Consider the following 13,296-nt stretch of genomic DNA (forward strand, 5'->3'; position numbering starts at 1 on the left):
CATCTCTATACAGAAGCTTTCAAATGAATCTCGCTACATGATTTATGAGTTCTGGGAGAACAGCAGTGTGTGGAATCGGTAAGTTGTAAGGAAAAATGACTTGTGTTAAATATGGGGTGTGGCAATGTACGTGTGAAACTTTTAGACTGTTGAGAAAGTTGTATTTTTGCTTATTTTTGTGGTGCTAGAGATTGAACCAAGACTTTGAGCATGCTAGATAAGCACTCTGTCACTGATACATCCCAGCTTCCTTTTAAGTTTATGCTTTGAAACCAGGATGCATACGTTGTTCAGGATGGTCTTGCACTTACTCTGTAGCCCAGTCTGGCCTTGAATTTGAAATGCTTTTGCTTCAGCCCCAAGTATCTAGGATTCCAGACCTGCACTACCAGATCTGAGGTACTTACCTCATCTTAAAATTGCCTTCCCTGTTACACTGAATCCTATGCTCTTTGGAATTTGTTTCGTGGCTTTGGATAACAATCTCACTTTAAGTTTCTGAATTTTACTAATGTTCTTGGTGAAGCGGAATTAGTCATGGGCATCTCAGGAAGGAGAAGTGATGGGGCTTGAAGCTTCACAAAATATAAGCTCTGTGGACATCATTTTGTTTTATTTAAATTTAAAACTATACACAGTGGCTAATACAACTTTTTACAATGTCCTTAAACATTACAAATAAAGGAATAAAGACATTGGAAAAGCTTACAAATCAACTTTGAAAGTAAAAATGATGACTAACAAATATGCAATTTAAAAATATGTGATGAAGGAATGTTTTGTTCTTCTATCTCATAAACAGTTTCTGATGGTTTTAGGTAGTACAGAATAATACAGCTCTCCAATAATCAGTGTTTTAGGGTGCTAAATATGGAAATAAAAATGCTGGGAAATTCAACTGATTCGTATTTCACCTTAAATTTCTTCTGTGTGTGCCTTCAAGGAGCAGTCTTGGGATGTAACTCAATGGTAGAGTGTTGATACCCAGAAATAAATAATCGAAGCATTCTGTGCTATAATGAAGACATAATGGCAACAATATTTTTTCAGGCAGAGTCCTGGAGGGCAACTTAGCTGCAAGCATTTATTCTCTGCTGATATTAGATATCCTGCACTTTAAACATGCAGATATTAGAATGCTTTCATCTGTACATTTCTCCGGAATTTTAGCCTGCCTCCTGTTGCTGCATGTTCTGTATGCTTATCTTAAATGCCCTTTCTTCTAAACTTCTGATGACAATTATTGCTCGTCAGGTTCTATTCAAGTTAAATAAGCATCAAGAGCAGACTGTATCTGGCCATTTAGCTCAAGCCACCCCAAATCTTGACATCTTGGTTGAATTTGATCTCTGCTGTGGTCTACTTAGGAACGTTTTAAACAAAAATGCACACCTTTAACCTACAACCATTTCACAGCCACCTCCAGACAAACTACAGCAAGACCTTCCAAAGAAGCAATGTGGATTTCTTGGAGACTCCAGAGCTCACATCTACTATGCTAGTTCCTGGTAACTACCCTGGAGCATGCTCCATGCTTCTATGTGCTTCTCTACTGCCTTTTTTTAAAGATAACATGATTTTCCATGCTTTGTCAATGGTGCTTTCTTTACTGTTTCTTTATTTAAAATTTAGGGAGGGGGAAGAAACATTTGTCTTTTGTCCTTAATGACTATTTTTTTCCAGCTCTTTTAAGCCTAGTACTAATAGCTGTTTGGTCACCACAATTTTAGGAAAATTTAAGTATAAGTCAATTCATATACTTCAAAAATTATTTAAATGGTTTATTATATTACAACTAGTATGCTCAACTAGTATGCTGAATGCAATTTGAAATAAGTAATCATAGGATAGATTTTAGAATGTTAGAAAAGTTCATTATGATAGTTGCTAAAATTATTTTTATAACTGGAAGAAAGAAGATTAGGAGGAGAGAAACTTGGAATGAAATTGCCTAAGAAGGCTGAACAAAGCTTAAGATCACTGAGAAAATTCTCTTGCTGTCTACTTTTCCACTCAGTTGCTAACTGTGCATATATTTACCAGGTAATAATGTGTGCTTGGCCCGGGAGTTCCTAAAGTGCTTAGCTGATTTATTGGCACCGATTGGGATCCTGTTCTGACCAAGCATTTTGTTAAGAGCTGATGTACAAAGTAAAAGCAAAGTCTCTAAGGGTATAGTGCTGTCTATGCAGTATGACAAAAAAAAAATGTTTACAAAGGGTATACATTTGCATAAAAACAAAACACAGCTCAAGGCACAAAACAGTAGTTATCACCAGAGGCAATACATGCTTTGTAGACTTAAAGAAGTTCTCTTACTCAACTATAAGGTGGAGAATATCTTAATTAGGCATATGAACAATGCTTTAGAGGCCTTGAAGGCTGTTTAAATGGATGACATCATTCAGTCATAACTGACCGGATGGACAAAGTAGTCATCATGGGGCAGAGACTAACCAAGCAGGACAGTGACCAGAGGATAAAAGAACTTACACCGAGAGCCTGCTGGGATTCCAGCTGCAGACACACAGCGAGATCAATTCTGAGTGAGGACAAGAGAAGATAAGAACAAAATATCTGAGAGAGGCCCAGGAAATGTCTTTCTGTAACAGATACGCAGAGGAAGAAGAACAAGGGGCACCATCCCAGGGAGAACCAGAACAGGTCAGATAGCATCAGAGTGGAAAGCAAGGATACCATGCTCCTTGGAGCACTCAGGGTGAAGTGATTGAAAAATGGCACAGGACATTGGATTTGACAAGATCACCACTGAAGAGAAGAGTCTTAGTGGAGTGGTAGGGATCTGATGCACTGAGGAACAGATGGAGACCAGGCAATGAATTCTGGAACCGCAGCCGGTTGAGGAGCCAGGAGCTAGGTGGGAGAGCCTTCAATGTAGCTGATCCTCACAGTCTAAGGCAGAGCTTTGGTGTGCCAGGAGAGCCTCTGGGGGACACACATGTACAGAATCCCTCACTGTATAGCTTGTTTAATCCTCAAACAAACAAACAACAAACAAACAATAAAACCACACACATGGTGGAGTTCCTCAGGCTTTGCACTTTGACTCAGTTTGTATTACAAGGTGTCATAGTGGGGGAAGACCAGGAAAGTGTGGTGACAAGTCATGAAGGAAGAGAGTGAGGCAGCCACATTCTGTGTATCTAGTAAAGTTTTAGCTTCACTCTTATAGCAAGCTTGAACTTGCTGTTTTAAATAGGTTCAGCCTGTGATACAAATCAATGATGTAAATATGACTGACTACCGCCTTTGTTGATAGAATGAAGGGAAACAGGGCTAGCATTTATCTGCTCATCTTTTTCTTTAAGGCTGCACTGCTACTGTATGACCCAAAACAGTAAAACTTTTCTAAGAGAAGGAATGAAGACTTCCATACCCAAATGTACTAGTATTGGACATGCAAATCTCCAAGATCTGATATTAATATTTTTGTGTTTACCTTCAGATCCATTTTCAAATCTCCCAAAACTAAGCCCATTGGTTCAAAAGGGTGAAAGTATTGTTTATTCTTATTGGGGTCTTGAGTCTATCCAGGTCAGAAAACATGTAGGCAAAAATAGAGTAGAAAAATAATATAGAAAGGAGCTCATGAGTTAACAAGAAGCTGGGGGCGGGTGGTATTGTAAGCATTGTAAATATAAAATAACCTAAAGTTTTCTGATCCAGCTTCACCATGATTTTGAATGAACTTTTGATGTGATGAACTATTTCATCACTGATACATGCATTACTCCACTCCACTGTCTCTCAGTGTTCCCTAATTTACAGAGAAAAAATGGGCACAAATAAAACTGGATCAACTCTCATCCATGGAGGCTGAACTTCATGCAATTTAAGTTCTGTCCAGCTTTGCATTAATTTCCACATCACACCTAATCTCAACAATGGAACTCAACAGAACATAAAGAAAAGCTAATCTTGTCTTCTAACACAAATTAAAACCTATCTTAAACAAAATGTTACCATTCACTGGAGCATCCCAACCTATTTTAAAGTTTCCTAGGAGTGACTGCAGGAAGAAAACCCTGAACAGAAATCTGGAATTTAGACAGTATGTATAGTTTTAGCAGTCATACCACTTCTTTTTCTTTAAACTTTTCTTGTTTTTTTTTTATTTGCTGCGTCTTCATATTTTTTTCCTTTTTTTTATAATAAAGAAAATTTCTGTTCATTTTACATACCAACCACAGACCCCCCCTCTCCCTGCCCCCAACCATTCCCCCAAACCTTCCCCCCATCCCCACCTCTTCCAAATCAAGGTCTCCCATGAACCTGATACATTCAATTGAGGCATGTCCAAGCCCCTACCCACTACACCAAGGCTGTACAAGGTGCCACACTAGGCTCCAAAAAGTCAGCTCATGCACCAGGGATGGTTCCTGATCCTCCTGCCTGGGGGACCCCCAACCAGTTCAAGTTAAACAACTGTCTCACATATCCAGAGGGCCTAGTCCAGTCCCATGGGGGCTCCACAGGTATTAGCCCACAATTCATGGGTTTCCACTAGTTTGGCTGGCCATCTCCGTACATTTTCCCATTATAATCTTGATGTTCCTTGCTTATAGAATCTCTCCTCTTTCTCATCAATTGGACTCCTGGAGCTTGGCCTGGGACCTGGCCATGGATCTCTGTATCTGCTTCCATCAGTCACTGGATGAAGGCTCTATGATGACAGTTAGGGTATTCACTAATCTGGTTACCAGAGTAGACCAGTTCAGGCACCCTCTCCACTATTTTTAGTAGACTAAGGTGGGGTCATCCTTGTGGATTCCTGGGAACTTCCCTAGCACTCTATTTCTCCATATTCCCATGATGTCTTCATTTATCATGGTATCTCTTTCCTCGCTCTTCCACTCTGTCCTGGTTCCACCTCAAATCTCCCATTTTCTTATGTTCTCATCCCCCATTCCTTGCCCTCCATTACTCCCCAACCCCAGTTTACTCATGTAGATCTCATCTATTTCTCCTTCACTGGGCTATATATGTGTCCCTCTTAGGGTCCTCCTTGTTAGCTAGCTTCTCTGGAGTTGTGGGTTGTAGTCTGGTTATCCTTTGCTTTACATCTAGTATCCACTTATGAGTAACTACATACCATGTTTTTCCTTCTGAGTTTGGGTTACCTCAATCAAGATATTTTCTAATTCCATCCATTTGCCTGCAAATTTCATGATGTCATTGTTTTTTACTGCTGAATAGTACTCCATTGGGTATATGTCCAAGAGTGGTATAGCTGGGTCTTGAGGAAGATTTATTCCCAATTTTCTGGGAAAACACCATACTACTTTCCAAATTGGCTGTACAAGTTTGCACTCCCACTAGCAATGGAGGAGTGTTCCCCTTGTTCCACATCCTCTCCATCATAAGCTGTCCTCAGTGTTTTTGATCATAGCCATTCTGACAGGTGTAAGATGGTATCTCAGAGTCATTTTGATTTGCATTTCCCTGATGACTAAGGATGTTGAGCAATTCCTTAAATGTCTTTCAGCCATTTGAGATTCTTCTGTTGAGAATTCTCTATTTAGATCTGTAGCCTATTTTTAAATTGGATTGTTTGGTGTTTTGATGTCTAGTTTCTTGAATTCTTTATATATTTTGGATATCAGCCCTCTGTCACATGTGGGGATGGTGAAGATCTTTTCCCATTCTATAGGCTGTCATTTTGTCTAATTGACCGTGTTCTTTGCCCTACAAAAGCTTCTCAATTTCAGGAGGTCCCATTTATTAATTGTTACCCTCAGTGTCTGTGCTACTGATGTTACATATAAGAAGTGGTTTCTATGCCAATGCATTCAAGACTACTTCCTACTTTCTCTTCTATCAAGTTCAGTGTAACTGGATTTATGTTGAGGTTTTTTTATTTACTTAGAGTTGAGTTTTGTGCATTGTGACAGATATGGAGCTAATTGCAATCTTCTACATGTTGACATCCAATTATGCCAGCACCATTTGTGGAAGATGCTTTCTTTTTTCCATGGTACAGTTTTGGCTCCTTTGTCAAAAATCAGATGTTTATAGGTGTACGGATTAATGTCAGGGTCTTCAATTGGATTCCATTGGTCCACATATTGGTTTTTACGCCAGTACCAAGCTGTTTTTATTACTGTAGATCTACAGTAGAGCTTGAAATCAGGGATCGTGATGCCTCCAGAGGTTGCTGTATTTTACAGGATTCTTTTAGCTATCCTGGGCTTTTTGTTTTTCCATATGAAGTATTCTTTTTTCCAAGTCTGTGAAAAGTTGTGTTGGGATTTTGATGGGGAGTGCATTGAATCTGTAGATTGCTTTTGGTAAGATTGCCATTTTTACTATGTGAATTCTGCCTATCCATGAGCATGGAAGATCTTTCCATTTTTTAAAATATATACCTTTATTTTATAATTAACTTAATTTCACATATCAGCCATGAATTCCCCCGTTCTCCCTCCTCCCACCCCCCAGCCGTCCTCCCTAATCCACTCTCCATTCCCAACTCCTCCAAGGCAAGGTCTCCCCTGGGGAGTCAGCCCAGCCTGGTTGACTCCACTGAGGCAGGTCCAGTCCCCTCCTCCCTACACCAAGGCTGAGCAAAGTATCCCAGCATAGACCCCAAGCTCAAAAAAGCCAGCCCATGTACCAAGGATAGATCCTGGCTCCACTACCTGGGGGCCTCCCAAACAGTTCAGTCTGGTCCAGTTCCATGGGAGCTCCTCAGCCATTGGTTCACAGTTCATGCATTTCCACTAGTTTGGCTATTTGTCCCTGTGCTTTTTCCAATCATGGTCTCAATATCTCTCGCTCATACAATCCCTTCTCTCTCTTCTCTCCTCTCTCTCTCTCTCTCTCTCTCTCTCTCTCTCTCTCTCTCTCTCTCTCCCCCCCCAATTGGGCTCCCAGAGCTCTAACTGTGGCTCGGCCATGGATCTCTGCATCCGCTTCCATTTTTTAAGTGGATGTTTTAATATTCCAGATCTGTTCATAAAATATTTTAGGATGTTAACAGTATGCTATTACAGTATCTCATAGTGTAAATATCATTTGGTCATTCACAATGCAACCCACAGTATTTCTCAAAGAAATGCAATAAGCAAGATGGTCACTGGTTCTGATTTTATAACTCAGAATTTCTTCAAAAAGCATTTCTGGAGTATCTCTTCCCTTTTCAATAACCACTCATAGCAATGACACTTAGCTTTCCAGTTTATTTCATGATGGAGGCTTTATATAGGTTGCAAACTCTTTCTCTTGACTTCCACCCTGGAGCTGATACAAATGCTGTAATGTGATCTGGTTTTACAAAGAGTTCAGGGAGTCCAGAATGAGTATGATGAGGGATCCTTAGAAACAGAACAAGTGTGTGGATCCTCAGATCAAGATGAGGAGTGGAGTTAAATCTAGAGCCACCTAAGCTAAAGGAAGAATAGCTAGGAGTAAGATTTGTAATATGAATTGCTAGACAGTATTATTAATAAAAACCCGGAGCCAGATAGTGGGGTAAAAAACTGAGGGATCAAAGGAATAGGAAAAGCCACAGCCAACCTCACCTTACACATGCCTCAGGCTCCAAAGAGACTACTTCCTATATACCCACTCCTATATGCATTTCTGTTCTGCCATCTCATTTCCTCTCTCCGCCCAGCTACATCACTTCCAGTCTATACAGACCTCCAGACCTTTAAGGTTAGTGCTGGGATTAAAGGCATGTGTGATTTAAGCTTTAGTAATGGTTCTTTTACAAATGTGGGTGCCCTTGTATTTGGGGCATGAATGTTCAGAATTGAGACTTCATCTTGGTAGACTTTCCCTGTGATAAATATGTAATGTCCTTCCCAATCTCTTTCAATTGATTTTAGTTTGAAGTCTATTTTATTAGAAATTAGGATAGCTACACCAGCTTGCTTAAGTTCATTTGATTGGAAAGTCTTTTCCCAGCCTTTTACTCTGAGGTAGTGTTTGTCTTTGAAGTTGAGGTGTGTTTCTTGTATGTAGCAGATGGATGGATCTTGTTTTTGTATCCATTTTGTTAGTCTGTGTCTTATTATAGGTGAATTGAGACCATTGATATTAATGGATATTAATGACCAGTGATTGTTAATTCCTGTTATTTTTTGTTTGTAGTGTTGTGTTTTTCTTTGGTATTTGTTGGTGTGAGATTATCTATTGCCTGTGTTTTCATGGGTGTATCTAACTTCCTTAGGTTGGATTTTTCCTTCTAGTGCTTTCTGTAGGGCTGATTTGTGGATAGGTATTAAATCTGGTTTTATCATGGAATATTTTGTTTACTCCATCTATGGTGATTGAAAGTTTTGCTGGGTAAAATAGTCTGGGTTGGCATCCATGGTCTCAGTGTCTGCATAACATCTGCCCAGGACCTTCTGGCTTTTAGAGTCTCCATTGAGAAGTCAGCTATTAGTCTTATGGGTCTGCCTTTATATGTTACTTGGCCTTTTTTCCTTTGCAGCTCTTAATATTTTTTTTCTTTATTCTGTATGTTTAGTGGTTTGGTTATTATGTGGCAAGGGAATTTTTTTTTAATCCAGTCTATTTGGTGTTCTGTAAGCTTCTTGTATTCTCATAGGCATTTCCTTCTTTAGATTGGGAAAGTTTTCTTCTATGATTTTGTTGAATATATTTTCTGTGCCTTTGAGTTGGTATTCTTTTATCCCTATTATTCTTAGGTTTGGTCTTTACATGGTGTCTCAAATTTCCTACACGTTTTGTGTTATGACTGATGGCTTTAGTGTTTTCTATGACTGATGAACCTATTTCCTCTATCATATTGTCAATGCCAGATTTTTCTCTTTCATCTCTTGCATTCTGTTGGTTATGTAGTTCCTGTTCATTTACTCAGATTTTCCATTTCTAGCATTCACTCAGTTTGTATTCTTTATTGTCTTCATTTCAGTTTTCAAATCTTGAACTGTTTCCTTCATCTGTTTGCTTTTTCTTGGCTTTCTTTAAGGGATTTGTTGATTTCTTCCAATTTTTTTGTTTGTCTTTTCCTCAATTTCTTTGAGGGAATTTTTTATTTCCTCTTTAAAGACCTCTACCATCATCTTAAGTCATTTTAAGGTTGATTTCTTCTGTTTCTTCTGCATTGGGATGTTCAGGCCTTGCTGATGTAAAACCACTAGGTTCTGATGGTGCCATATTGATCTTTATGTTGTTGACTGTATTTTTGCATTGGCATCTACCCATGTCTTTCTCTACTCAGTGCAAGCTCCCTGTGTCTGAGGGAGCCTCTCTTGGTCCAATCAATACTCTTGGTCCAATAGAAGCTCTTGTTCTAATCAGGGCTCTTAGTCTAATTGGCACTGGCAGGCTCTGTCTCAGGGAGTAGCTGAAGTCTTAGAGGGTTGGTGAGTTTGGAAGGGGTGGGGTTTGTGGGTTATAGGGTCTGGTGGGGGATGGTGGTAGTCTGACCTGTCTGTAGGAGACCTGCCTACTGGCCTGAAACTGGGACTGCAAAGGGTGGTGGTGTGGGGGCACAGGGTTATACCCCTGGGCCCAAAGCTTAGAGGCTGGGGTGTTCATCTATGAGGACAAAGACTCTCCTCTCAGTCCAATCAGTGCTCCATACCATTTCTAATACAAGTTTTAATGACCAGTTTTGTGCATTTTGTATGGTATAAAACAATGAAGGTTAGAAATGACAACAAAACCATAGTCACTGCACAAACTTAAGTCTAAACACTGAAGGCAGTACCTGTGGTGTTTAGAAACAGAGAAGACACATCTCAAGCTGAACACCATTAGATGTAAGTACACACCAAAGTATATCCCTATAAGCTATTAAATACAAGTGTCAAATGAAGCATCCTAGAAAACAGTGATGCAGGTCCACTAACCATCATAAACCATGCAGACAACAGGAGTTAAGTGCTCAGCTCAGGAGCCAGGATGTCTTTATGGTACCATAAAGGGGAGAAGTACACAGGAAAGTAAGGTCTGTGTGCAAGCAAGCCAGCAGCTTTAAACACAAGCTTACTCCCTTCCATCTGCCTTTTACCACAGCATGCCAACAACCATACTTCTTTGCCATAGGTTATGTTTAGGTGTTTATATTCATTGGGGAACACATTTCTAGTGCTGAAATTTAAAACTATTAAAAATACTGTTTATAATACATCTATTTGTTTAGACTCAAACTTCCTGAAGCATGTATGTAGGAGTACCCTATGTTATTTCCTAACAACTGCTACTATTGGGTAGATTGCAACAACATGACTCACCATCAGGGTGTTGATAATCTTGCTATAACAAATGTTATTCATATATATATATATATATATATATATATATGTATGTATATATATATATATATATATATATATATATATATATATAAACATCTTAGCCTACAAAGTACAAAAAACTACAGTATAACTATACGGGAATAAATCAATATCCCAAAGAGTCTAGAACTGAAAACTAGAAAAGTAGTTATGCATACTGAAGACGAAGGGAATGAACTCTTTTCAGTTTAGACTTTCTCTGCCCAAAAAACACATATTTTAATTATTGTTTTTCTTCTTTCAGCTTCATGGTGGATCCTGAACAACAACTAGATGTCCCTACACATTGTCTTCATTGTTCCCAGTACAAGTGTTCTTATCTAAAATGCAAACTGTAAAGTTCTCTGTGGTTGTCAATTGGCTGCACACTTTTGTTCAAGGTGTTTACTATAAGTATACTATTCTGAAGTGTGTTCTGTAACTATTTTCAAAGTTTATTGTTACTATTGATAATTGATGCTAATTGATTTGTTACATTGTAATCAAAATTATAACAAAATCCTAATATATAAAAATGGTATATAAACTAAGTGATGAAATTGTGAGAATTATGTTTAAAAAAAAATACTAAGTGAAAACTTCTAGCGCATTGTATCATAGGCCAGGGTTTGTAAACTGGCATATGCTCTAAAGAATCACATCCATGCTTTGTGACTTTTTCATTAACACATTCTTCTTCAATAAGGTCCACCTGCTCACCACGTGGTCCTCCAACTATTCTCTTTATAATTCCTTTAATATTAACATAAATGCACTAAACAACCTTGGCTGTAGCCTGTAGACGTTCTGTCCATGTGTCATGTTGTAAACTGGTTGTAGCCTGCAGAGGCTCTGTCCATGAGTCATGTTGTAAAGTGGTATTTTGCAAGTGAACACTCTGTAGTAACTTAGAGCATTTACTAATGTGACACCTTTGCTTGTATGACTCTCATATATAAGCTAAACATTATTGAGCAAACACTGGAGAAATTAAAGTTTATGGCAGAAGGCTTTGACATATGAGCCAAATAGCTAACTATTCTTATGAAAAGTGGACACTTGCATTTAAATGAAGATTTTCAAATTCAGTACTTTAAGTCTAAAATTTCAACTCAACTGAATAAAGAAATTTAAAATAAGCACAAAACTTTAGTACTGAATATACCTATTTTATATACTTCCCTACGATAACAACTACACAGCTTATCTACTCAAAAACTCTGTAACCCTTGTTATAGACTCTGCTATGAAAATACACATAGAACTGTTACCATGTTATTCTCTCATATAAATACCTTTGAAACTCTGTGTCTTAAGGAAAAAAAAACATGTAAAATATTATGGTATTTTTAACAGAAAACTTAAGTAAAGAAAGACTTGAATGAAAGTTTCATTTCATAAATATGAGACTCAATCTAAAATATCTCAAATAATTTATGGGACATTGATTTATTGAATGCTTTTGTATAATTTCAGTACTTAAAAATCTATGTAAAATTTCATAGTTTCTGTTAGACCAAATGAGCAAATTTCTACACACACACACACACACACACACACACACACACACACACACACACACAGTGTATATGTATATTCCTCAAGCACTATGAAACAATGCCTGACTCAACACTTTTGATATAGATATGCAAGGCAAAAACATTAATGGAGTTTTTTATAAAATGATTGTTGAAACAAAAGTTATACATTTGTGTGAAAGGCAAAGAGACAGCAGGGCAGTTTTTGTAGTCTCACTTTGATTATACACTGTTAAGTTCTGAAACCAGGGGTCTTTCAACATACAAATGCTGTTTGGAAATGCTGGTTATAAATGATTTCAAAATACAAATTACAACCAATCCAAACATTGTCTTAGCTGGCCAACTTTATATTCAACCCTAAAATCCTACCAAGTATATTGCATATAAGGCAGTTCTCAAAGTAGCATAGTAGTATAACTGAAGAGGATCTCTGCCCAGCAACAGAGTTTGGAGAAAGTCCTTCTGCTTACAAATTGGAATGAGTTTTGTAAATATATTAAACTAAAATCAAAAATACTTAAGAAAAAAAGCAAATAATTAACCAATTTAACTCTATGGTAAATCTTAGCTATTATGCATATATTTATGTGTTTTTAAGTGTGTGTATGTGTGTATGAATATGTATGGAAATATGTATGGAAACAATAGGAGGCAACACACACACACACACACACACACACGATTCCATAGTATAAATATCTCTTTCAAACAAACAATGCATTTATGCTTAATGAACAGGTGTCTTTTTTTTTTCTGTTGAAAAACAATTCTTTCTCTGAGGAGTAAAACAATGAAAAAAAAAGCTACTAAAAGAGCAAGCTGGGAAATCTACTGCAGCAGAGGTGCTGGCTTTAGTACTTCACACTCAGGAGAAACAAGGTTTCTGCTACTAGTGACCTCGAGTGACTTCCCAGTGGCCCCGAACACAAGTGTGAAGGACTGGGTTTATGCTTACCTTTCTGTCTGCAGTATTCCTGAAACTTAGTGCACTAAATTCCTAGGAATTAAAAGTTTATGCATTAAAATTCTTTATCCATATATATTCCTATTATGAGAAATTACAGAATTGAAATTTAATATACCTCAATTATTTGCAAATTCCTGAATTTGTCCTCCTTCAGAAGCAATCTCAATTTTATTTTCCAACTGCTTGACTCTCAGTCATATAATCTGATGAGTGTCATTAAGTATCAGCTACTTTTCAACATCAGTTTCATTAACTATCATTGTTTTCAAAATGTTTATCTCTACTAGTAGTTATGGATCTAAGACCATGTTATTATTAAGAACCTAGAGAACAATCAATCATGTATTTGAAATGTTTATCAGAAAGTCTCCTTCCCTCTTCCACCACCATTGATAACTGCTTTGAACACCCTGAATCATTCTGAGCCTCTGGAGACATCCTTATGACCTGTTCAGTGGTGGTGTGAAATCAGTGGGGAAAAAAGGAACACTGGCTTTACAGGCAACAAAAATTATGT

At 37.9% G+C, this 13,296-nt stretch overlaps 1 protein-coding gene across 1 annotated transcript in view; it reads left to right on the forward strand.

Annotated features, from left to right (window-relative positions):
* The window catches only part of Necab1 (N-terminal EF-hand calcium binding protein 1), a 154,632-nt gene extending 141,351 nt beyond the window's left edge, over positions 1-13,281 (forward strand). Inside the window, exons 11-13 of the mRNA XM_028871618.2 lie at positions 1-78; positions 1,417-1,508; positions 10,537-13,281. Coding sequence (XP_028727451.1) covers positions 1-78; positions 1,417-1,508; positions 10,537-10,565 — 199 coding nt within the window. The 3' untranslated portion in view covers positions 10,566-13,281. The remainder of the gene's footprint in view (positions 79-1,416; positions 1,509-10,536) is intronic.
* The last annotated feature ends 15 nt before the right edge of the window (positions 13,282-13,296 follow it).

This window comes from Peromyscus leucopus, chromosome 2 (genome assembly GCF_004664715.2).
Source record: "Peromyscus leucopus breed LL Stock chromosome 2, UCI_PerLeu_2.1, whole genome shotgun sequence".
In the NCBI taxonomy this organism is placed as follows: Eukaryota; Metazoa; Chordata; class Mammalia; order Rodentia; family Cricetidae; genus Peromyscus; species Peromyscus leucopus.